This window comes from Eschrichtius robustus, chromosome 1, assembly GCF_028021215.1.
Source record: "Eschrichtius robustus isolate mEscRob2 chromosome 1, mEscRob2.pri, whole genome shotgun sequence".
Lineage (NCBI taxonomy): Eukaryota > Metazoa > Chordata > Mammalia > Artiodactyla > Eschrichtiidae > Eschrichtius > Eschrichtius robustus.
The window spans coordinates 124532598-124559457 of NC_090824.1; the positions used below are offsets into that span (position 1 = coordinate 124532598).

At 40.4% G+C, this 26860-nt stretch overlaps 1 protein-coding gene and 1 long non-coding RNA gene across 3 annotated transcripts; one reads left to right on the forward strand and one right to left on the reverse strand.

The window, feature by feature from the left end:
- The first annotated feature begins 3823 nt into the window (after nucleotides 1–3823).
- Nucleotides 3824–25091, forward strand: LOC137770445 (uncharacterized). Of its 2 annotated transcripts, XR_011075177.1 has the most exons (4): nucleotides 3824–4100; nucleotides 7502–7608; nucleotides 19341–19514; nucleotides 23618–25091. It is a non-coding gene; the product is annotated as an uncharacterized lncRNA (long non-coding RNA). The 2 variants fall into 2 exon arrangements; XR_011075176.1 differs by lacking the exons at nucleotides 3824–4100; nucleotides 7502–7608 and adding an exon at nucleotides 12276–12376.
- Nucleotides 8839–12356, reverse strand: RPS27L (ribosomal protein S27 like). Its single transcript, XM_068553136.1, has 4 exons — nucleotides 12217–12356; nucleotides 11218–11326; nucleotides 10146–10256; nucleotides 8839–9034 (listed from the first exon to the last, which is right to left on the reverse strand). The coding sequence occupies exons 1-4, from the start codon at nucleotides 12220–12222 to the stop codon at nucleotides 9006–9008; spliced, it is 255 nt and encodes an 84-aa protein (XP_068409237.1). The 5' UTR covers nucleotides 12223–12356; the 3' UTR covers nucleotides 8839–9005.
- Nucleotides 25092–26860: the final 1769 nt, after the last annotated feature.

The following is a 26860-nucleotide window of genomic DNA, read 5'->3' on the forward strand; positions in this document are numbered from 1 at the left end:
GTAAATTTTATCTTTGCTTTGAAATTGTTTCTTAATTTTAGCATCTTTTGTCATCTGGGGAGTCTGGGAACTTTCCAAACCATCAATTATTGATTCGTTTTTGTTTAGTAGTCCTTCCTTTAGCTTATCTCTCTTCTGCTTTTTAGTATAAGCAACAAGAAGAAGCCAAGAGTCAACACTGTGTCTGGAAATCTCAGCTAAATTCACCCGGTTCATGAGGCATATTTTCTACTTTCTGTGGTCTTGCAGGCAACAGTGTTGCTAAACTTTCTGCCACTGGAGAACAATAATCCTCTTTCCTCCAATTTCCAGTAACATTTTTCCTTACTTTCCTTTAAGTCCACGCCTGCAGCCTCCTCAAAGGCCACCATACTTCTAAACAGTTTCTTCAGGGTTCCTCAGGCTTTCACTGACGCTCTTTTCAAAGTCCTTTCAACTTCTGTTCACTGTTCTCTTCCAAATTCACCCCCATGTTTCAGGTGTTTGTTACAGCTGCACTCCACTTCCAGGTATCAAAGTCTGTAATGTAAAAAAATAGGTATTTCAGATAGAATTCACAATTCACATACCTTAAAATTCAACCTTTAAAGTGTACAATTTAGTGGTTTTAGTGTAATCACAAGATTGTGTACCCATTCAATTCCAGAACATCTTCACCCAAAAAAGAAATCTTATACCCATTAACATTAGCTCTGCATTCCTCTCTACTCCCGGGCCCTGGCAACCACCAATCTACTCTCTGTCTCTTTGGATTTGCCTATTATGGATGTTTCATGTAAGTGGAATCATATAATATGTGGCCTTCTGTGTCTAGCTTCTTTTATTTAGCATAATGTGCATTAATTATCTATTGCTGCATAACAAACTACCCCATCTCACAAATTCTCTGTTTCTTAAGTTCTGGGAGCAGTTTAGCTGAGTAGTTCTAGCTCAGGGTCTCTCCTATGGCTGCAGGCAAGATGTCAGCAGTAGTTTCGGTCACCTGAAGGCTTGACCGAGGCTAGAGGATCTCATTCCAAGATAGTTCACCCATGTGGCTATAGGCAAGAGGCTTCTGTTACTTGCTGGCTTTTGGGAACAGGTCTCAAATGTCTCACTTCATGGACTTCTCCATAGGTCTACTTGACTGTCCTATGGCTTCCCTCAGATTGAGTGATTAAAGAGAGAAACAAGGCAAAAGCCACAATGTCTTTCATAATCTACCCTTGGAGGTCATACACTATCACCTATGCCAAATTCTACTGGTCACACAGACCCACCCTGATTCAGTGTGGGAGAAGGCTACACAAAGGCTAAACACCAGAAGATAGGGTTCATTGGGAACTATCTTGGAGACTGGCTCCATGGATGGCTTATTGTAGTGTTGATGTACTGGGAAATATTGTGTAACAGCCATAGATGACGAATATTGGAGACTGAATTCAGGAAAATTCAAAAAGAAATCAAAGTTTTAATACAGTGTAATAAAAGAGGGCTTTTCTATAGTTCTGAGCTCTCAGCCTGTTTCTTCACTCCACTTTGATCTGTGAAGGTAAGTAGATGGATATTTCTGAGGGGTCAAAGTACAGAGAAAGCAGCTCCCTACAACAGATGCATTTCATCTCATTTTTTTCAGGCTTCTGACCTCTAGGTCTTCTATTCATATTTGTCAAATTTTTCAATCCATGCTGTCTTTGATAAATATAAAATGTCTTCCTTTAGTGTTCTTCTAAATTTTAAACATTAAATACTGTGACTAAAAGCAAATCAAATTAATGGCAATTTAAAAAAATATTTCTGATATTGGCAGATACATGTTTTTAGTTTGATCATGTGATATCAATGTGAGCTTTGAACCTTAGCACAGACCACAGAGCGAACTGCTTGGAGCTGCCAAGGAGGTGACATTTACATTGGGAGAGGAGGAAAGAGCATTGTCTGGGTGTCCGGGAGAAGTGCAGCGTGACTGAACTGTTTGTGCGGGAAGAGCCACAAAGTGTGAAGAGCCCTGTGAAGTTAGTGAATGTGCATTACGAGCAGGGTACTTGCTTTAGACTGGTTTTTCACTTTTTAGAATTCTTGTTGAAGCTCGGAGAAGAGCTGGGAATCTTCTCAGAAAATGAACCAATGTACAAACATCCAGGGGTTCACAGACCCCAGATGGAATTCCTATTTGCTATGATAACTTATTTTCTTACTTAATATTGTTAGAAACAGCATTGATACATTTCCACATCTTCCAAGGTGGTAATTCCGGTGCAGCTGATCCTTAATATTAGGGAAAAGAACGCAAGAGAACTTGACACAACTTTCTTGTGTTTTTGTTCTTTTTTTTTTTTTCTGAAATTTACAACTTGTCAAGGTGGTTATTGGCAACAAATGATTTGCTTTACCTTCCTATCACAGAATACAAAATTTTAAAATTCTACCCCAGATGTAAAAGCTGAGATTCTGGAAATATGCCTTTGTAGTTTTTAATAGAAAAAAGGTAGATGGGTTAGAGTTCATTGTTGCATTTTATAAAGAAAAAAGATTACTTTTATAGAATAATAACCTTGTAACCTTTTAGGATTTTACAGCTACATTTTCACAACTATAGGCTTAAAGAATTATATTGTTAAGATATTTGCTATTGATTCAGGTTCAAATAGTCTGAGTTCTGTTTCTTAGAGGATACCAGAATAGCTAATTGATGTTTTATTTTGTGGAAAAAAAAAAATACTAGAAAGCACAAAAGGTTCACATGGCAAATACCCATATAATCCCAATACCCAGAATTTAAAATGTTAACATGTAGTCAAATTTTCCTCATTTGAAAAATACTAGGGACTTCCCTGGTGGCGCAGTGGTTAAGACTCCGTGTCCTGGTCCAGGAGCTAGATCCCACATGCATGCCACAACTAAGAGTTCGCATGCCACAGCTAAGGAGCCCATGTGCTGCAACTAAGACCCAGTGCAACCAAATAAATAAATATTTAAAAAAATACTAACAGATAAAACATAATAGATAAAGCTGAAAAGCCCTAGAACCACCACCCAGAGTCCCACTCCTTTTGCCCTGCAGGAATCTGCTGTCAGGAGTTGGGGTATATCCTTCCAGTCCCTTATTTAATACTTTCACAGCCAAGTATATATATTCATATCTGATATAGTATTAAATTGTATTATTTACATTTACACAAATAGCACCATAGTATAGATGTTTTCTACACTCTCCTTTTAAATTTAACATTGTTTTGTGATCTGGTCAAGTTGGGAAATATAAATTCAGTTTATTTTAACTGCTATGAAATATTACACTGTATGACTATATCACATTATACTATCCATTTTCTTATTGATGGATTTTTTTTTTTTACTATTATATGCGGTGCTATAAGGAACATCCTTTGACCATATGAAATTGCAGTTTTTCTACGTCAAAAATGCATGAATATAAACAATTTTATATGGTTGAACCTAATTCTGTTGTTTATATGACAACACTGACTTTCAATATTTGACTATGCAATGGATGGGAAATGGTATCTGGTTGTTTTTACTTGCATTTACCTATTGTTAGTGAAGTTAGACCTATTTTCATACGTTCATTGGCCATCTGGATTTCCTCTAATGTAAATTTCCCACTTATATTCTGTGCTCATCCAGAATAGGGAAATGAATAAAGCATTTCTTTAAGAATTGATTGTGGACATGTTCATGGGTTGGAGAATGAATAACCTTGATAAATATTGGAGTTCTCCCAACATGTGGTAAAAATTTTAATAGCCACAAATTCCTCCCATTCCATTGTGCCTGCTCCTTTGCAATGTGATTTTGCCTCTCTTCTCAACCAAAGGTGGTGTCTGTTTCTCCACTCCCTTGAACCTGAGGTGGCCTTGTGACTTGCTTTGACCCAGGGAACGTGGTGGAAATGATGTTGCACAAGTTCCAACGCTTAGGCTTCAAGAGACCATCAAACTTCCATCTTCAGCCTCCAAGAACACTGCCCCCAAGACAGCCACGTAAGGAAACCAGACTACCTTACTGGATAACCCAGCTGACGGCCAGTACAAGACATGTGACTGAAGCCATCTTGGACCTTCCAGTCCAGTTGAGCCTCCATGCATGAGTGAGCCCAGGTAAGACCAACCCACAGAATCATGAAAAAGAATGTCATCATTATTTTAAGCCACTAAATTTTGGGGTGACTTCCTTTGCAGCAATAGTTAACACAGCTATGCTCCAGTGTGGTAATGAAGTGGGTAAATAATTTGGAAGAAAAAAACAGAACTTGAAAGTGCTTGATTTTGAATACACAGGATCCTTTTTTATTTAAAAGAATACTATTAACATAGTACTTACTATGTGTCAGGCATTGTGCTAAGCACTTTATATATGTTATCTTCAAAACAACCCGATTAAGTAGAAATTATTGTACTTATTTTGCCCAAAGTCACACAAGCATTAACCATTAGAACTCATTTCAAATCCAGGCATATCTGACTCAAAAGCCTGTTCTAAAACTATCTTGTCTTCCCATAAAAAAAGCATCTCTAAAAATTTACAGACCCAATAAAAGGACAGTTAGTGGCATGCAATTTTATAAGATGGAGTGCTTAGCAAAAAAAAAAAAGGTTAAGTCACATAAAATGAATTAAAAAAAACATGTATTGGGATTTTAATTAGTAAATCTGGCTGCAAATAAAGAAAAATACACAACTTTTGTTGTTAATATGCAAATTAAAGACAAAACAAAGATGGCACAGTAGAGTCATGCTTTTACGCACCCCCTCTCTTATATACATGGCATGATATATAAAATGTGAAATGAGGGGCTTTCCTGGTGGCGCAGTGGTTGAGAATCTGCCTGCCAATGCAGGGGACACGGGTTCGAGCCCTGGTCTGGGAAGATCCCACATGCCGCAGAGCAACTAGGCCCGTGAGCCACAACTACTGAGCCTGCGCGTCTGGAGCCTGTGCTCCGCAACGGGAGAGGCCGCGATAGTGAGAGGCCCGCGCACCGCGATGAAGGGTGGCCCCCGCTCACCACAACTGGAGAAAGCCCTCGCACAGAAACGAAGACCCAGCACAGCCAAAAATAAATAAATAAATAAATAAATTTATAAAAAAAAAAAAAAAAAAGCAAAGCCCAAGAGGATTAAAGAAGAAAAATACTGTTTAAAAAAAAATGTGAAATGAAAAAATGAAAAAGACACTCATGGACTTAAGAATACAAACACAAAATATCGACCCGGGCTGAAGCTGGTGTCTCCTGAGCTCTGGGTCCAGAAGGCAGTGGCAGCTCCAATATTCTGTTCCTGTAGAATAATCGAAACTAAACCTGCTTCCCTAAGAAAAATTTAAAATGTAGGCTTTTAACTAAATCTGACAGGACTAGTCTCCCGAATTTTTTTCTAAGGTGAGGTTTTGCTAGGTAAGAAAATAACAGTCAACCTGGTATAGGTCTGCTATGAATACTGGGGTACACGTATCCTTTCGAATTATGGTTTTCTCCAGATAATCAATATATGCCCAGGAGTGGGATTGTTGGGTCAAATGGTAACTCTATTTTTAGCTTTTTAAGGAAACTCCATACTGTTTTCCATATCTAATTAGATAAATCAGACTTCATAAAAATTTAAAATGTTTGTGTTTCTAAGGACAAAAGGTGAAAAGACAACCTACAGAATGGGAGAAAATATTTGCAAACCGTATATATGAGGGATTTGTATCTAAAATACGTAAGAACTCTTACAACTCAAAAATAAAAAGGCAACCCAGTTAACAATGGGCAAAGGATCTGAATAGACATTTCTCCAAAGAAGATATACAAATAGCCAATAAGCACATTTAAATATGGTCAACATGGGGAGGGTGGGAGGGAAGGAGATGCGGGAGGGAGGAGATATGGGAACGTGTGTATATGTGTAGCTGATTCACTTTGTTATAAAGCAGAAACTAACACACCATTGTGAAGCAATTATACTTCAATAAAGATGTTTAAAAAAAATATATGGTCAACATCATTAGTCATCAGGGAAATACACATCAAACCCTAATGAGATAACTCTTCACACACACTAAGATGGCTACAATCAAAAAAATAGACAATAGCAAGTATTGGCAAGGATGTAGGAAATTGGAATGCTTGTGCATTGCTAGTAGGAATGTAAAATAGTGCAGCTGCTTTGGAAAACAGGCAGTTCCTCAAAAAGCTAAATACAGAGCTACTGTATGACCTAGCAATTCCACTCTTAAGTCTATACCCAAGAGAGTTTAAAACATGTCTACACAAAAATGTGTACACAGAACTTCACAGCAGCATTATTTATAGTAGCCAAAAAGTGAAGACAACCCAAATGTCCATCAACTGATTAATAGATAAAATTTACACATATATATATTTTTTTTCTAAATAGTTTTTTGTTTTTGGCTGCGTTGGGTCTTCATTGCTGCACATGGGCTTTCTCTAGTGGCGGCGAGCAGAGGCTACTCTTGTTGCGGTGCGCGGGCTTCTCCTTGCAGTGGCTTCTCTTGTTGCAGAGCACAGGCTCTAGGTGCGCGGGCTGTAGAGCGCAGGCTCAGTAGTTGTGGCGCACGGGCTTAGTTGCTCCGCAGCATGTGGGATCTTCCCAGACCAGGGCTTGAACCCGTGTCCCTTGCATTGGCAGGCAGATTCTTAACCACTGTGCTACCAGGGAAGTCCAAAATGTATATTCTTAAAACAGAATATTATTCAGTCAAAAAGGGAATGAAATACTGATACATGCATGAATGGCCATGATATACATTATGCTAGTGAAGGAAGCCAGACACAATAGGCCACATATTGTATGATCCCATTTATATAAAATGTCCAGAGCAGGCAAATCCAAGGAGATAGAAAGTCTGTAGTGGTTGCCAGGAGCTGGGAGGAGGAAGAAATGGGGAGTGAATGCTAATGAGTATGGAGTTTCTTTCTGGAGAGATGAAAATTGTCTGAGATTAGATAGTAGTAGTGGTTGTACAACGTTGTGAATATACTAAAAACCATTGAAATTTACATTGTAAAGTGTTGAATTTTATGGTATCTACATTATATCTCAAACCAAAAACACTGACCTTTATCAGATGACTTACAGGGGCAACCAGATAAGAAACCATTTGTCACCCGACCAGGTCAGAAGCCAAGAATTTCATTTTATTTTTAATTATCTTTATGTAACTTTTTTTTAATTTATGGAAGAGATATAAGGTTTCCTTTAAAAATACATTTATGTTAAAAAATGAAGACAATATAAATACTAGTATTAAAGAAAAAATTTCAGTAAAAATGTATGTGGCAAACCTTGAAGTTTGGAAAAGTCTGAGTGTTCTCTACTGAGCATTTTTCAAACCCAGTAATATGTTTAATCATGAAGTAAAACTTAATATACCATTCAGTTCCCAGTGCCAAGTATCTCTTTAAATTAATCCTTAGATAGATTCTTTAAAGTACAATACTTTCTTCCAATACTATTTCCAAGAAAATTTTCAGGAATTTGCTCCTTATTTACCACAGATTTTTCCAAGGTTCCTAAACTGTGCAAGCTGAGGTGGCTTGGAGCATCATGGGAGAAACACTGATACTTGACATCTTTTGGATACCATGCAAACTTCTAGTTCCAGGTAACTGTTACATTAGATAGCACCACATTTCCTCTGATGATGTATCTTTGTGAAGCTGGGTTTTGGGCCATTGCTGTGATAAAAAGCTAGTACGATGCAAAAATCAATGTGAAAAAAATGAGGATGGCTGTGTCCAACGTGATCCCAATTTTAAGAAACTGCAGTGCCCAAAAGGCACACTCATTCCATTAGTAGGTAATTTAAGAATGAGATAAGAATTATCACTTTGCTTTTGATTTATGTGTTCTTTTTTTTCAAATGGCTACTACAGTTGCTACAACCTAACTACTTAATAAATTTAACTGTTAGGTATTTCTTTTGGCCAGGGGACTCCATGAAAAAATTACTGAGACTAAAGATGCCATAAACCAAGAAAGTTTGGGAAGCTCTGAGTTATTTATTTCTCCATATCATTAAATACGCTCCAAACTTTCCATAGTTCTTCAGTTCTCATGCAACATTCCTCTGATATACCAATCAGTATGTTAAAGGATCAGTCTCTCGGATTGGGGGTGTATATGTAGGAACACCTCTTGATAGGAAATGATTGTCTTCAGTGCCTGCCTTAAAGGTAACAGGTAAAAGAGAAGCAGTTACCTTCCCAGTCTAACGAGCAGTCATATAGGTGCTAGAGAGGGAAAGATACACTCTACCCCCTAACTCCCAAGGGTCACTTCATAAACCATAAAAGTGACAATGAGACAACAGAACCACTCAACACATTTTTCAGTCAGGAGTGCTCACCTGTCTGGACCAGAGAATTCAATACCATCTACTGCCCCCTGCCAGAACATCCTGAGTAAATCATGCTACTCCTGATTCCTCCTCTCCAGTTTTCTACCCCAAAAAGAGCTTTCTATAACTCAGACCCCAGCTGCAGTTACTGTACTAAAGTATACAGTATGTTATGGGCATATAAATCCAAGGCATTACACTGTGATTGTTACTGCATTAAGTATGTACTTCTATAAATATGTTTCCATAGTTACAATACCAAAACTATATTTAGAATTAATAAATAATGAACTTCTTTCCATTTGTAATCATTTAGCCCCCACACAGAAATTTGGAAAAGGACTGAAAATCAAATATTTAAAGTTTCTACTCCTGAAGCGAGACACAAACTAATCAGAATACCCTTTTAAAAATGTTTAAACCGAATTCATATACACAGCATATATAAATGTATAGCACATTAACACATACTTGAAAAAAAGAAAAGGAGTAGTTTGCCCATAATCAAAACTTTATTGAAAAACTGACACCAAAATAGGAGAGCGCTGTTGTATACCTTACAAAATTAAACATAATTACATTATCTTGGTAGATTAACTGGAATTACTGAACTGATAAGGCTTTCTGCGATAGAACACAAATTCAGGAAGTTGTGTGGATCATTAGTGTTGCTTTCTTCTAAATGAACACCCTGCAAAGGAATCACAAGAGCATATTAAACACAAGTCTGTTCTATCTTTGGTACAGAGTTTTAATGACAAAAAATACTTTTTACGTAAAAGCTTAAGTTTTAGAAATACTAGAGTAATATTCATATACAGGTTATTTATTTTTTTATACCAGAAATTTGCTAAAAGATATCTTTTATATTTGAATTTACTCTGATGTGACTGTCACTCCCTGTTCTCAAATGTTATAATGGAGTTCAAGAAAATAATTTTGATTAGAGTTCATTTCAGGTCTTTTAGGAAAATTCTGGTACAGATGCACCCTTTTAATCATCTGTCAGCACATGGACACAAAATTCTAAAATCATGGCATGATATAAAGGTTTTGGCAATCTTGCAAGTACATTTTTTAAGAGCAATACTGCATTTAAATATTGTGCTAATTTCACAGTTAGATCTCATGAAGTCACACCAAATAGATCTTGGATTTATTGCCAATCCACTTATAACTCTTCCAATGAGAATAACATGGAATTCACAGCTCCCCAAAATACCACAAGCAAACTTCAAATATCACTATTGAGCTGTAAATCTCTAAGTACTACTATGGAAAATTATATACATATGTATTATTTTTTCTTCACAAAAGTGAAAGAATTAAAATTAGACTACATTAATCATAAGTAGTTGCTCAGAGAAATCAAACCTCTGACATTTTAATTATCTGTTGCTCAGCTAGCAATGATTAAAACTATCTTAAATCATATGTACCAAATACATTTGAAACAAAATATTTACAGGAGAAATTTTTAAATCCTATGTTTTGAGGTATCTTATGTATTTATTCTTTTGCTCCATTCTGATTTATGTCTAACATTCCAAGTTAAGCAAACTGACTAAATACAACAGAATCAGGTGCTCTAAACTAAGAAAAATAATAAAGCAATTCTTTGCAAGGTCAAGAGTACAAACTTATCTCATTGAACAGGGCACTCTACTAAAAGAGCAATGAAAGATAAAAATTATTTCGGTAATTATGAGTTTAAGATTTCTTTAAAACTGATTTTTAGTAAAGAGAGAGATTTTAAAATCATAAAATCTGATCACTGGGTTAGAAAATGCCAAATGATTTACCTTCTGTGAGTCTGGCCTTTCCTCCTGTCGGCTGGCACAACACGGTTGAACAACCTACACAAAGCACCACTGTCTGAGCATGGCTGAAAACCGTGGTAATCTTGTAGCAGCCTGAAAAAGGGAAGTGTTAAAAGTGAAAAGCAGAAAAAAACACAGTACCTGTTCAACATATTTCTAGTAAAGACTTGTAAAAGATTAGGAACTTCAGTGCTGTGCAGTAGCAAGCCACATATGTAACAAACTTTTCTAGTAGCCACATTAAAAACAAGTTTTTTTTAAAGGTGAAATTAATAATATATTCTATTGAACTCAGTATTTCCAAAATATTATCATTTCACCATATAATCAAAGCCTTTTTTTTTCAATGCTACATCTTCAAAATCTGGTGTATATTTCACACTTAAAGATACAGCATGAAAAAAAAAAACAAGATACAGTATGGTGACATAGTATGGTGACCATACCATACTGAATATTTGAAAGTTGCTAAGAGAGTATATCTTAAAAGTTCTTATCACAAGAAAAAAAAATTCTGTAACTATGTATAGTGACAGATATTAACTAGACTTATTGTGGTGATCATTTACCAATACATACAAATACGGAATCATGAGGTCACACACCTGAAACTAATATAATGGTTTATGTCAATTATACCTCAAGAAAAAAAGAATGAGAAAGAATTTTTCCATTTTGACTAGCCACATTTCAAGTGCTCAGTAGCCACATATGGCTAATGGCCACCATACCGGACCCTGCAGCTTTACACTGAAGAATCAATATACTTTTCATTGCATCGTGAAAAAGAAAACTTGTCATCTGAACAGCTTAAAGACTTACGTTCAGTGTCATGTCCCCTGTGGAGTCCCATCTGCACACACCACCCCCCCCGAAATGTTTCTAAAGTGGTTTATTATGGAAATAACCCTTATGACATTCCAGTTCTGTAATCCCACTTCGGGTCCTAATATCAAAACATACACAACACACTATGAGCAACCCTTATAGAAATTCTGTAAGTAATCCTTACAGAAATTTTCCTTAGGAAAGGAGTTAAAGTTTGAAATTTTACCTGGACATTTTACATCCATAAAATAAGAATTTGGACTTTGAACCAGCCGTTTCTTTTTATGTTTTTTCTTCTCCTCTTCCAAGGAAGGATGCAGTAAATCTCTAGCCAACTGAATAAAAAAGCATATTATTACTACTAGAATGACACCACAACTCTGGCCGATTTAACCATATGTGAAATATACATGCAAAAAACAGGAATAACGGTCATATTCAGCAGAGACAACACTTTAGATGTTACTTATTTTAAAGCCTGTTAACTTTCATCAACACTTTTTATAATGCTTGTGTTCTCCAAGTTCCGGTTAAGGGGAACGATCAGGAAACATGTGGTAAGGTTAGCTCCGTTCTTTTTAACTAATAACAGTCGCCAGTGAAAATAAAACTGTGGTGCTAAGTAAGAACGTGATCCGGACCCTGGACCCGCTGAGAGTAGAAGTCGCTGAGGTAGACCCAGCGAATGCCAACGCCGAGGTGATTTCTGCCCCCAGGGTTCAACATCTGATAAGAACTCTTAAGTGGCTGACGCGAGACGGTCCTTGATAGAGTTAATTTGTAAGGCAACTGCGAAGACAGTTTTTAAAAAGGAAACAAGTAGGAAATTGCTTCCGAGAGAAGCCACGGGGGGCAAGACCCACGAAGCAAAAGGAGAGCGAGAAGACTTCAACGATCACAGCCTCGCGGGTTCCCACCGAAACCCAGGAGGGCTGAGTAGGGTAGCCGGGGAGCTGTCCCCTCCCAGCCATCGACTCCAGACTGCACCCAGGGCGGCGCCGGGTCCTCCCAGCTCCACGCCCAGGCAGGGCCCGACACGCCGCGCCGCCGGGCAAGTCCCAACAAGTCCGCCACGCGCGAAAGAGCCGCGGGATCCGAGACGCCGAGCCGTGTTCGACAGGGAGCCCCGGGGGCCCGCGGAGCCATCGAGCTAGCCCGCCCCTGGGGCCCCTCGGCCGACCGAGAAGGCAGACACAAACGCGAAGCCCGAAAGTAAACAACTCACAGGCATGTCGATCCTTTCGCAAGCCCAGCCCGTGCAGATCTCTAAGGCGACACCCCTAGCGAGCAGCACGCGACCGGGAGCGCGGCGTCAACTTCCGCGATAGAGGAGACTGGGAGGAGCGGAGCGGCGGCCCCGTCGACTCTAGGCGCTCCTCTCGGTGGTGAGGGCTGGCTCCGGCCGGGATCCGCGGGCGGCGGGCCAGGGGAGGTGCTGAGGCGCTCGTCCATTCGAGCTCCCAAAGCCCGCGATCCTAACGGGCTCCTGGGCTAAGGCCGCCGGCCTCAGGGCTTCGCCCTGGGCAAGTGGTGCCTGGGGCCAGGCTCAGGCGGTGCACGCCCGAATGGGAAGCCCCCTCGAGCTTCGGGAGCGCCGGCACCGCTGCAGAGCGGACCCGGCTGGGCACGCTGGGTCACTTGTCATAGGTCCCGCCGCCAAGCCTTCCGCCCTCGGCTGCCCTGCGGGCGAGCACACGGGCGGTGCCTTTGTTCTGTTCTTTTATGTATTAAAAACAATATTATTAATTAAAACCATTAACACGTCCCAGCGAGATTATGAAAGAGGCTCGTTTACTTGCGCATCCTGCTTCCAAGGTACCGGTACCGGTTATTAAGTTCTTTGCGGGATGTAGCTGTGCGTTGGGTTTGCTTGGCCTTGAAAAAAGTTTTTAAGAAGCACCGATTCGCTGCCGTGCTTAGTTCACCGTGTGGCTCCTTCCTGTCCTCCGTGGGTCACACTTTCCAGAGCAGAGAGCTGGAGCCTGAAAAAAACAGCGAGTGTCACCGATGGCCAGACTTGAAATATTTTTGATGAAGAGGACCATCCTGTGGGCGCGTGTGGTCAAAAGCTAAGAAACCAGGGAGACGCTTCATCAGAAAATTGTCCTAGATAGACGTTCTCGATCAACTTTTATTTCTCTTCGAAAAGATAGTACATGTGTAATGTACATTTTGGAAAATGCAGAAAAACAGAAGAAAATTTAAATCACCATCCAGAGATAAGCATTGTTCACATTTTTTCCTTTATCATTCCAGACATTTTTTTATTCACTTGCATGTAGGTTTGTTTTGGGTTTTGGTATTACATAATTGGTATCATCTTGTATGTATTCTTTTATAGACTTGATCCCCTCCCCCCACAACTTACTGTATAATGAACATTACTCGATGTTACTACATGTTCTCCTACATTATGACTTTTAATGGGCACATAGCATTCATCTTGTGAATATATATCCTTATTTCATCCATACACTAAAATAGACATTAGGGGGACTTCCCTGGTGGTGCAGTGGTTAAGAACCTACCTGCCAATGCAGGGGACACAGGTTCGAGCCCTGGTCCTGGAAGATCCTACCTGCCGTGGAGCAACTAAGCCCGTGTGCCACAATTACTGAGCCTGAGCTCTAGAGCCTGCGAGCTAAAACTACTGAGCCCCCATGCCACAAAAATAATAAATAAATAAAATAAAAATTCTGTCTGGAAAAAAAATAAAGTAAAATAGACATTAGCGCTGGGTTTTAAATACTTAATATTTAAAATATTAATTAATATTAAATACTTTCAGACAGATAAGTATATGGAATAATACAATTGTGTACGCAGAATCATGGCCCCCAAAGACTTCTTAATCCCCAGGACCTGTAGTTATATGGCAGGTGGGCATAAGATTGCTAATTAGCTGGCTTTAAACTAGGAAAATTATCCTGGATTATCCTTAAAAGTGGAAGAGAAAGAAAGAGAGAGAGATGTGGTGATGAAAGAAGAGCCTGAGAGATGCCATGTTGTTGGCTTTGAAGATGGAAGAAGGGGGTGGTGAGCCAAGGATTGCAGGCAGCCTCTAGAAGCTGGAAAAGACAAGGAAATGGACTCTCCCCTAGAACCTCCAGAAGGAACACAGCCCTGCCAGGCCTCAATTTTTCTCCCAGTGAGACCCAGGTCAGACTTTGAACTACAGAACTGTAAGATAACAAATTTGTGTTGTTTTATCTTTTTTTATCATTTATTTATTTATTTATTTGGATACAGTTGACATGTCACATTGTATAAATTTAAGGTATACATGTGTTACTCTGATATATTTATGTACTATGGTTGCCATTGTAACAATAATTATCACATTACATTCTTACAATATTCTATGTTCAATAAACTGTACATTAATTCTTTATACACTAATGATGAAAAATCTGAAAGAGAAATTAAGGAAACACTCCCATTTACCACTGCAACAAAAAGAATAAAATACCTAGGAATAAACCTACCTAAGGAGACAAAAGACCTGTATGCAGAAAACTGTAAGACACTGATGAAAGAAATTAAAGATGATACAAACAGATGGGGAGATATACCATGTTCTTGGATTGGAAGAATCAACATTGTGAAAATGACTATACTACCCAAAGCAATCTACAGATTCAATGCAATCCCTATCAAACTACCAATGGCATTTTTCACAGAACTAGAACAAAAATTTGCACAATTTGTATGGAAATACAAAAGACCCCAAATAGCCAAAACAATCTTGAGAAAGAAAAATGGAGCTGGAGGAATCAGGCTCCCGGACTTCAGACTATATATACTACAAAGCTACAGTAATCAAGACAGTATAGTAAGTATGGTATTGGCACAAAAACAGAAATATAGATCAATGGAACAGGATAGAAAGCCCAGAGATAAACCCACGCACATATGGTCACCTTATTTTTGATAAAGGAGGCAAGCATATACAGTGGAGAAAAGACAGCCTCTTCCATAAGTGGTGCTGGGAAAACTGGACAGCTACATGTAAAAGAATGAAATTAGAACACTCCCTAATACCACACACAAAAATAAACTCAAAATGGATTAAAAACCTAAATGTAAGGCCAGGCACTATAAAACTATTAGAGGAAAACATAGGCAGAACACTCTATGACATAAATCACAGCAAAATCCTTTTTGACCCACCTCCTAGAGAAATGGAAGTAAAAACAAAAATAATCAAATAGGACCTAATGAAACAAAAGCTTTTGCACGACAAAGGAAACCATAAAAAAGACGAAAAGACAACCCTCAGAATAGGAGAAAATATTTGCAAATGAAGCAACTGACAAAGGATTAATCTCCAAAATATACAAGCAGCTCATGCAGCTCAATATCAAGAAAACAAACAACCCAATCCAAAAATGGGCAGAAGACCTAAATAGACATTTCTCCAAAGAAGATACACAGATTGCCAACAAACACATGAAAAGATGCTCAACATCACTAATCATTAGAGAAATGCAAATCAAAACTACAATGAGGTATCACCTCACACCAGTCAGAATGGCCATCATCAAAAAACCTACAAACAATAAATTCTGGAGAGGGTGTGGAGAAAAGGGAACCCTCTTGCACTGTTGGTGGGAATGTAAACTGATACAGCCACTATGGAGAACAGTATGGAGGTTCCTTAAAAAACTAAGACTAGAACTACCGTATGACCCAGCAATCCCACTACTGGGCATATACCCTGAGAAAACCGTAATTCAAAAAGAGTCATGTACCACAATGTTCATTGCAGCTCTATTTACAATAGCCAGGACATGGAAGCAACCTAAGTGTCCATCGACAGATGAATGGATAAAGAAGATGTGGCACACATATACAATGGAGTATTACTCAGCCATAAAAAGAAACGAAATTGAGTTATTTGTAGTGAGGTGGATGGACCTAGAGTCTGTCATACAGAGTGAAGTAAGTCAGAAAGAGACAAACAAATACTATATGCTAACTCATATATATTGAATCTAAAAAAAAATGGTTCTGATGAACCTAGGGGCAGGACGGGAATAAAGACACAGACATAGAGAATGGACTTGAGGACACGGGGAGGGGGAAGGGTAAGCTGGGACGAAGTGAGAGAGTGGCATGGACTTATATATACTACCAAATGTAAAATAGGTAGCTAGTGGGAAACAGCTGCTTCATACGGGGAGATCAGCTCGGTGCTTTGTGACCACCTAGAGGGGTGGGATAAGGAGGGTGTCAGGGAGGCACAAGAGGGAGGGGATATGGGGATATATGTATACATATAGCTGATTCACTTTGTTATACAGCAGAAACTAACACAACATTGTAAAACAATTATATTCCAATAAAGATGTTAAAAAAATCTTTATGGCTATTTTAGTACTTGTTACAAGTTTGTACCCTTAAACACCATGAATCTTATGCCCCCACTCGCCATTCCTTGGTAACCACCATTTTACTCTGTTTCTTGGGGTATTTTTTACAAGTTTGATTTTTTTAGATTCCACATATAATATACAGTACTTGTCTTTCTCTGTCTGGCTTATCTCACTTAGCATAAGGTGCTCAAGGTCCATCCATGATGTTGCAAATAAATTTGTGTTGTTTTAAGCCACTAACTTTATATAGTAATTTGTTACAGCAACAATAGAAAATGAATACAATAATGAAGACCCCTCTACCCACCGCCCAGCTCTGTCAAATCTAACACTCAATACTCCATCCCCCCAATTTTTCACTATTAAAATAACGCTGTAGTAAACCTTCTTGTAGATAAGTCTGGGTGTCCATCCTTGATCATTTCCTTAGGATATTCCTAAAAAGGAACTGCTGAGTCAAAAGTTATGCACATTTTACGATTTATAATATAAACTGCCAAATTACCCTCCAGAAAATCAAACCAATTTACAATCCAGATGTAAATGTCTGAGAATGCCCCTTTCTTTGCAACGTTGACAATACTGGATATTATGTTTCTCCCTATCTCAGTCAATCCAAGAGAAGTAAATGGTATTTTGTCATAATATCATGTAGTATGGAATAGTAAAGGAAACTTTGCTGTAAGTCTTCCATGAAAATTGAGAGCAGTTGTTTGCAAGTGTCTGGACTTGTCACTGTCTTCCCCTAATTTGAAGGAGAACGTTGTGTTGTCAGCTCTCTTGTGAGCCAGATGCAGACATTTTAGAGACCCATGCACATTCTCTTTCTCAAAAAATTATCTTCCACTATCACTACAAATTACAAAAAAAACCCCAAAAACCTGTAATAACAAACAGGTGTGAAAGACTACGCTCATGGTAAACACTGAAAATGTTTAACTTTTGGAAAAGCTGACTATGCTCTCCTCTCATTTCCCCATAGACTAGCAAAAAAACTTCACCATCTACTAGAGTTTGGGAACTACTCTCTGGAAAGTCTCCAAACACATGCAGGGATAAGACTGAGTATTAAAGGAAATTCATTTTCCTGTAAGCTCTTTAATCTCTTCTTCCTACCTAAGATTTCAATTCTTTGCACATAACTTATATCCTTTTCCCTCCCATTTTTTATTGTAGTAAAATACACGTAAAATTAACCATCGCAAAACATTTTTTATCATATTTCACTGTTCTCTTCATTAACATTTTTCAAATGCTTATTGGCCATTAGCACTTACAAAGTGAGATGATCATCTATTTCTTCTCTATGTATCCTTTTAGATTAAGGATATTAACCACTGATCATAGATACTGCAAATATTTTTCTCAACTTTTTTCCTATTAATATTTTGGCAATTTTTTAATCATAGAGGAATTTATATATATTTCAAATCTATAATTTTTTTCCTTTTTGCTATTGTGTTTAGACAGGCCTTGGCCCCCTTAGGATCAGCTAAATATTTGCCTATGCTTTCTTTTAATTCTTTTGTTGTAGCATTTATTCTTTAACTTTTTAATTAACCTGGAATTTTTTTTTTTCTTGCTGTGCAGCTCAGCTTGCAGGATTTCAGTTCCCCAACCAGGGATTGAACCCCTGGTTAGGGATAGAACCCGGGCCATGGAAGTGAAAGCCCAGAGTCCTAACCACCAGCCCACCAGGGAACTCCCTAACCTGGAATTTATTTTGGCACTTGATGTGTAGTAGGTCTCAGAACAATTTCTAATCATCAGGCCTAGTTATTGCTTCAGTTACTTAACCAATGCCCAGTACAGTCACATTGTCAAAAGCCTTCAACTTCTGAGACACTGTAATAGTGTGAGAAATAAAACTCAAGGTCAAGAAGACCTGGACTCTATTTATAACTCTGCCTCCTCGTCCAAAGCTCAGTTTCTCCTAACATGTCCCCACGCCCTTGCACTGATGGCAGATAAAGGGACATGCAGGCAGGTGCAGGGACACAGAGTCCCTTTGCCTTGGCAGCCTACACTCAGGGCCTGCACAAGGAGCTCCTGCCTGGCTTCCCAAAGGACTGAGAAGTGCCAGTTGAAATTCTGTGTGCTGGGGACTTCCCTGGTGGTGCAGTGGTTAAGAATCCGCCCGCCAATGCAGGGGACATGGGTTCGAGCCCTGGTCTGGGAAGCTCCCACATGCCAAAGAGCAACTAAGCCCGTGCACCACAGCTATTGAGCCTGCGCTCTACAGCCCTTGAGCCACAACTACTGAGCCCGTGTGCCACAACTACTGAAGCCCACGCACCTGGAGCCCGTGCTCAGCAACAAGAGAAGCCACCGCAATGAGAAGCCCACGCACCTTAACGAAGAGTAGCCCCCGCTCTCTGCAACTAGAGAAAGCCTGTGCACAGCAACGAAGACCCAACACAGCCAAAAATAAATAAATAAATTAATTAATTAATTAATTAATTAATTAATTAATTAAAAAGAAAGAAATTCTGTGTGCTGCCTGAAAACTTTCCAGCTGTTCTATCTGGCCAGGTCTGAGAAGGTGCTGCTGAACCCTCCTTTTCAGCACCCGGCCCCCTTCACCTTAGAAGTGTGCGGCCATTTCCACCCCCTTCCTCCTTTGCCAAACTTCAGATGCTGGGAAAACTCACAGGTGTTCAGGGTAAGCCAGGAACCCACTGATGCTAAACTTCAAGCCGGCCAAAACCAGTTCTAAATAGGTCAGTTACCCACTTTCCCCTGGGTTGGAGTTCCTCAGGCTTGTGCCCTTCTTTTCCCAGAAAGATGGTCAGAGGTTTAGTTTAGTCTTGACTTTAAGAAATTCAGGGTGTGAGGTGGGGCCCTAAAGTTAACTTTTCTTACCCCTGCCTTTCTAAGTATTTTTCTGAGAAGCTCAAAGAAATCCACGTTGTCAGCAAAACTTTAACAAGGCAGCATTCTTTTTCTCTTCCTTCTATTGTCCACCTGTTGGCAGGTTGCAAAGCACGTGTGGCTTATTCTCAACACATTCCTGAAAGCAGCAGCAACTTCTGAAACCGACCTCTTCTCTGCACATCAGTTCTCCAACAGGGTCACAAACATTATCCCCAAAGCTCTGCTGTTCGGGTTGCGATTCATCTGCCGCGCATGAGGATCCTTGACACTTCAGGTAAGCTCCAATCTTAAGGGGTAAGAGTCTCAGATGCAAACGCTGGTGTCATTTTCTTTATTTTCCATACCAACTTAATTTCTGACTGAGGCTGAGCCCCCGTTGGACTGGTACGATAGACCAAATGTTTGTGTCCCCCGCAAAATTCATATGTTGAATCCTAACCCCCAATGTGATGGTATTGGAGGGTGGGGCCTTTGGGAGGTGATTAGGTCATAAGGATGGAGCCCTCATGTTGGAATTGTTGTCAAACCCAAGTTCGTGTGCCTGACACGCAGTGAGGCCAAACAAACTGAAATGTTGGAGTTGGGAGCAAAGAAAGGTTTATTGCAGGGCTGAGCAAGAACAGGCAGCTTGTGCTCAAAAGACCTGAACTCCCCAATGGGTTTCAAGGAAGCATTTTTTTTTTTTTTTTTTTTCAAGGAAGCATTTTTAAAGACAAGGTGAGGGAGGGGAGTCACAGGGTGTGTGAATCGAAGAATTGTGGTTGATGGTGAGGTAACAGGGTGGGGTCACAGGGATCAACATTATCAATAGGCTCCAGTAGGTCTGGGGGCTAAGTGCTCATGGTCATCAAGTAGTTAACTTCTTCCATTTGGTGGCGGTTTTAGCATCTGTAAAACAACTCAGGAAATGTGCATCAGATATTGTTATCCAGGTACTTCAGGGAGGAACTAAAAATCCTGTGACTGCCATATAGCTGTTTGACTGTTTAAATTCTTAGCAGTTCTCCTGGCCCAACTGCTATTTTTGTCATTACATGTTCACATCCTTTCAATCATTAATTCTTGAGGTAGGCTTTTGTGACTCAGGGGAGGCCTGGGAGACTACAGCTTTTCTACAAACAAGAGGCAGGGGGAGGACATTGCAGCGGGGGTGGGGGGGGGGAGGGCGGTCTGTTCCAGGAAGGCCCCATAGGGTCCTACTCCATTATAGAATTCGTGCCATTAAAAAAGAGGCCCCAGAGAGCTCCCTCACTCCTTCTGTCGTGTAAGGACACAGAAATATGCCATCTATAAACCAAGAAGCAGGCTCTCACTAGACACCAAGTCTGTTGATGCCTGGATCTTGGACTTCCCAGCCTCCAGAACTGTAAGAAATAAATGTCTAGTGTTTAAACTACCCAGTCCATAGTATTTTGTTATAGCAGCCCAAACAGACTAAGATAGCTGGCCTGGCGAACACTTCACCTCATTCTTGAGGATTGTGCTACGTTTCCTGTATGTGTCCCCCACCAGCTCTGTGCCCATCCTTCACCCTGCTCTGTGCCCGGGAGGCTGACTTTGATGGGCCGTATCAGCTGGCTTCTCTTGCCCTCTGGTTTCTAGACCCCTTTTGAGTGGGTCATCTGTGATCTGCCAGTATCCCCTGACAGGATATGCTCCCTTTTTAGTCTAGAAGGCTTTGCAGATGGGGTCCATCGGCTTTTCAGTTGTCAGTCTAACCAGGTCACTGCACAGATGTCTACTGTCCCTGTCTGTGGAACCCTTCAGGTTTGACAGGTCATGGCTCCTCCTATTCGTTGCTTTAGATGGATAGGAGAATCTTAAGGGAGACGGCCTAGGCCTTGGCTATGCAGATCTTTGCCAGTTTGTGGACCAGCAGCATTGGGATCACCTAGGAACTTTTTGGAAATGCAGACTCTCAGGCCCCATCCAGACCTACTGAGTCAGAATCTACATTTTAACAAGATCCCCTGTGATCTGTGTGTATATCCCAGTGTGAGAAGCCCTGGCCACCACACAGCCATTCTCTCTGGAGTCTTCCTACCTCCCCCATGGGGCTGTGCGGAAGCCAGACCCAGATTCCTACTACTCCAGGGTAGCAAATCAAGGCTATTTCTCTAGATTGCAGCAGGGAAGTTCCCCACCTCTCCTGTTTCTCCAAGATACTTCGTTCATTCTAGCAAATTTCATTCTCTCTTATCATGTCAAAGAACCCTTTAAGTCAATGATACTCAAACTTGATTGCTCATTAGAATCACCAAAGGAGCACCCTAGGTCAATTAGAGTATTTGGGCGTGGGACCCAGGTGGCAGTGTTTTAAAAACTCCCCTGGTGATTCCAAGAGGAGCCAAGGTTGAGAGTTCTCTGGAGGGCTTAAAAATTTCAAAAGCAAAGTCCAGGACTTCCCTGGTGGCATAGTGGTTAAGAATCCGCCTGCCAATGCAGGGGGACATGGGTTCGAGTCCTGGTCCAGGAAGATCCCGCATGCCACGGAGCAACTAAGCCCATGCGCCACAACTACTGAGCCTGCGCTCTAAAGCCCACGTGCCACAACCACTGAAGCCCGCCCGCCTAGAGCCCGTGCACCTCAACAAGAGAAGCCACCGCAATGAGAAGCCCGTGCACCGCAAAGAAGAATAGCCCCCCTCGCCGCAACTAGAGAAAGCCCGTGCGCAGCAACGAAGACCCAACGCAGCCAAATACAAATAAATAAAATAAATAAATTAAAAAAAAAAAAAAAGCAAAGTCCAGGAAGAACTCCAGGCTACTTTTGCTTAAAGGTAGAAAGAGGGAAAAATACAGAGAGAGAAACATCATTAATTAATAATTCAGAACATCCAGGCTCAGTAGCCACATGAGCTGTCCCAGCACCATCTTGCTGGTCTTGATGATCAGGTCTCTGGTCTTCTCCTCATCTCTCTATTACTTCCTGCAAACCCCCTCATGATCTGCTCAAGTCTCCAGGGAAGAAAGTGAGCTCCTTGGAAGCCAGGTGCTCTCTCAAACTTCATTGTCTTCCCACAGCTCATAGTGAAGACGCTGAGGTCAGCATAAATTTATGCAAATATAATCGCTCCCTTTTCTGAACTCCTGCAATGCTTATTGCCTGCGTTAATCATTTCTCAATAACCACCGCTGTCTTGTCTGCTTTTCATTTTTACACTCTCGTACTGCAAATTCACTTTCCCTATGTGTATGTGTCTATGTCTTCTCTTCCCTAAAAGCCCATAGGCTTCTCAAAATCAGGTTTTGGTCTTATCTCCCCCATGCCCACTCCAGTGCTTAGTAAGCACAGAACCCTGTCCATTGAGTGACATACTCAGCAGAACTGACTTGTGGTCACTCTTTGAGGACTGTTTCCCTCGGGTTTATCTAGAACCCTTTTTTCTTGTCATAACTTTACTAGGTTCTTTTTTTTTCCCCCTTTATGTTCAAGCTCATTTCTTTTTTTTTTTTTTTAATTTATTTTATTGAAGTATAGTTGATATACAATGTTGTGTTAATTTCTACTGTATAGCAAAGCGATTCAGTTATACATATATATCCATTCCTTTTCCTATTTTTTCCATTATGGCTTATCACAGAATACTGAATATAGTTCCCTGTGTTATACAGTAGGAACTAGGTTCTTCTTAATGCATGCCTTTGGTCTTTCCTCTGCCTTGACTTGGTGTGATGAAAACATAAAAAGACAACCTAATTCCAGCTAAGCCTCCATTAACTTGTTGCTAAAATTGGGAAAATAATTCTATGTCATTGTAGGGTTAATGAGATATTACAGGGAGCTCTGCCCTTGGAATGTATGTAGAAGCAAAATAAATGAAAATCATTCTGATTTTCCATTAGATAAAAGCTGCTTAAAAGGCTAATAGGTCAAAGGGCTCAAAGTATTAAGAAGAATGGTGCTCTATTTATTCACATTAAAAAACTGATTCAACTATTTATGGAATGTCTGCTATATACAAAGCAGTAGGCAATGTAAACCCTGTTTCCGAGGAGCACAGAAACTTTTTAACTCTAATAGCCACTTAACCACTTGAAGTTGTTTCCCCATCTGTAAAATGAAAATATTTATACCTATTACATAAGGTTATACGAAGATAAAATGAGACAATGCTTGTAAGGTACATAGTATACTGCGAGTGCTCAATAAATGCCGACTGTAATTCCTGGAGCTTGTTGATGACAAAGAAACCAGTTGGCCCTGGGAATCTTGGGCTGATGGTGATTTCCCTCATAACAACGCGTACAATGCAAGGTTTTTACAATAGTTCTGCCTTAAGGAAGATTACGAATATGTTCCATCTGCAGAAAATACTTGCTGGAGTCTTACCTTTGAATCAAAAGCTGAGAGATTGTTCTTTCAAAATCCAATAGGTGGCACAAGGAGTACGGGCCAGCAGAGAGCTTTATCTTCCCACTTCCAGAGGGCCTTCATCTTGGACATGTCTTCCTAGTCTGTCACATGGTCACTCCATGAGTAGCTGTGCCTAATAGACTCTTCAAATATACAGACCATGGTTATTATGGGTTTTCCTTAAAGAAAAAAGAGATGTAGTCTAGAAAACAGTTGGGAATGAGTCCAGTTTTTCCCAAATACTTTCCCCTAAATATTCCACTCATCTGAAACTAGTTAATTGCACTAAACTACTTAAATTCGAAATTGCCCTTATATGAAAGTTAAATACCATTGTCTATAAATGTATTTCATATAGACACATGGTCCAAAAATCTAGTAGAAGGTCTGTCATCATTATTAACAGTGCCAGCTCTGTCATCACTGGGTGGTGTGGATGCTAAAGCAGTGGGCACTGGTCGATGAGCTGGGGGAGTGGGGGAAGATGGTCTGCCGTATTTGCTAATTTCTGTAGATGTTTCCACCATGGCCAGTTTCAAGTGCTAAGATGAACTCCCTTACACAGAGTAGGGAAGAGATGAGCACAATATCCTGATCAGGTAATGCCAAAGTCTTATTTTAGAAATATTTCCATTATCATCAGAAATGCTACGAAAATACCCATGTTGACGATTTGGGGCTTCCTTTTCTCTGTCCTCTGATCAAAAAGCAGAGAGTGGGAATGAAAAATGGGAGGAAGAATGGACTACTAGACTCACCCAAACTGAATGATTGACCTTAAGTAAAGAAGGGGTGACCTACTTGATCGTTTCACCCACCTGAGCTCGACACATAACAGAGTCAAAGCTCTATAAGGCGTAGCTCTCTGACTTGCTATTAAAGAGGTAATACATTAAATACAGAATTTCAGGTTAGGAAGGGACAATCCACTCCAATTTTAGACAGCTCTGATTGTTCCTTTATATCATGTCAAAATCTGCTTGCTTCTATTTACAATAGCCAGGACATGGAAGCAACCTAAGTGTCCATCGACAGATGAATGGATAAAGAAGATGTGGCACATATATACAATGGAATATTACTCAGCCATAAAGAGAAATGAAACTGAGTTATCTGTAGTGAGGTGGATGGACCTAGAGTCTGTCATACAGAGTGAAGTAAGTCAGAAAGAGAAAAACAGATACTGTATGCTAACATATATATATGGAATTTTAAAAAAATGGTTCTGCTGAACCTATGGGCAGAACAGGAATAAAGACGCAGACGTAGAGAATGGACTTGAGGACACAGTGGGGGAAGGGTAAGCTGGGACGAAGTGAGAGAGTGGCATGGACATATATACACTACCAAATGTAAAATAGATAGCTAGTGGGAAGCAGCTGCATAGCACAGGGAGATCAGCTCGGTGCTTTGTGACCACCTAGAGGGGTGGGATAAGGAAGGTGTCAGGGAGGCACAAGAGGGAGAGGATATGGAGATATATGTATACACTGATTGTGCTGATTCACTTTGTTATACAGCAGAAACTAACACAACATTGTAAAACAATTATACTCCAATAAAGATGTTAAAAAGAAAATATCTGCTTGCTTTTAACTTAAATTCACTTATTGAGGTTCTGGCCTAGCGAAAGAACATAGAAAATACACGTCATTCATTTTCCAAATGACAACCCAGAGCTACTTGAGGATGGGGTTTCATTTCCTCTTTGGGTTTACTTCTCCAGGGTGAATATCATAGGCTCCTACAAACAGTATTTGCTGTTTCTCGTCACCCTTTTCATGTTTCTCTGGACATGCTCCAATTTGCCCATATCCCTCTTAAACTAGGCCCAAGGACTGAACACATGTCCAGCTCAGAATGACAGGGAACCACTCTCCATCTTGTTCTTATCGTCACATGTGTATCTGTACAGCCCAAAATCGCATAAGCTTTTTTGGCAATGCAATGGCATCACACTCTTGATTTATATAAAATTATAGCTGACTAAAATCCTACGTCTTTTTAACTGTTATTAATCCTCATATCCCTTATGCTATAATTACATTTTAAGAAATCTAAGTCCAGTGAATATACTAAAAACCATTGAATTGTACCCTTTAAATCAGTGGGTTGAATGATATGTGGATACCTCAATAAAGCTGTTAGAAATATAAGTTCAAGAAAGAAAGACAGATGTGTTTTATTAAATGCTAAATTTGGTGGGAACTTCCCAGTGGTGAAGACTCCATGCCTCCAGTGCAGGGGATGCAGGTTTGATCCCTGGTCGGGGAACTAAGATCCCACATGCTGCGTGGTGCAGCCCCCGCCCCCCCCCAAAAAAAAGCTAAATTTGGTATTTTATTAAATAACTACTATATTTTGACAGGCACATTATCTCATAATATAATTCTTTCAACAATACCTTATACCTTTGAGTCCTACAGGCATTAAGGAACAGGTGCAAGTGGAGGAGCAAGGATTTGAACCCAGGTCTGCTCGGGATGCCCACGTTCATGTCATGCTCATTCCACCATGCCACCCCGCCTCCCTGTCACCTTGCTGTGTGCAAGGCTTTGTGATTGGTGCCCAGCTGAAGTCAGTGGAAGAGGTCTGCCAGGCAAGCAGAGCTGCAGGACCACATGGGTTCTGAGAGTAGTAACAGGTGACATGATAATTGAGAGAGATTCAGTGTTAGAAAGACCTAGAAGGTCGCAAAAGGTAGGTGTCCCATACGTGGAGCAAATAAGATTATTGGCAGTGGTGAAAGTGGGGGTGGGGGAATGGGAGAAACAGTGGGAGTGACCCAGACTGGCAGTGTGGGACAGACAGGACAAGTGGCAGTTAGCAGGCTCCCAGCTTGGTTTGCCTTTCAGGGGTGTTACCTGGAGAAAATAGATGTAAGCAAGTTAGGGTCCTGATTTTGAAGAGACCAGGGTCCTGGTCAGGTTATGGAGGCAGGAGCTAAAGCCTGAGGAATCAAGGACTCAGGCTCTACAACAGGGAATTAGAACAGGGACTTGATGCCTGGTTGAAGGCAAAAGCCCAGAGGCCAGAACCAGGGCATTTGGTCAGAGCAGGACAAGTCACAGGATAACCTAACTTTGTCCCCTGAACTACTGAAGCAGGGCTCCTTAAAGCCTTCAGCTAGAGACAGGATTGGGCCCTGAATCTGGGGGAGGGCGAAAGCTATAGATGAGTGTCAAGTGGCACGGTGATGGGGACTGATAGCTCCTTAGGAGAGACCAGTGCCTATCACGTTGTGTTTGGCTTTGTTTCCTGCA

What these genes read in the sequence shown, in the direction of transcription:
- RPS27L (XM_068553136.1), bottom strand. An exon ending in TATGGATGTAAAATGTCCAG is followed by an intron (nt 10,257 to 11,217) that starts GTAAAATTTCAA and finishes TCCCTTTTTCAG; the next exon opens with GCTGCTACAAGATTACCACG. An exon ending in AAAGGCCAGACTCACAGAAG is followed by an intron (nt 9,035 to 10,145) that starts GTAAATCATTTG and finishes ATTCCTTTGCAG; the next exon opens with GGTGTTCATTTAGAAGAAAG.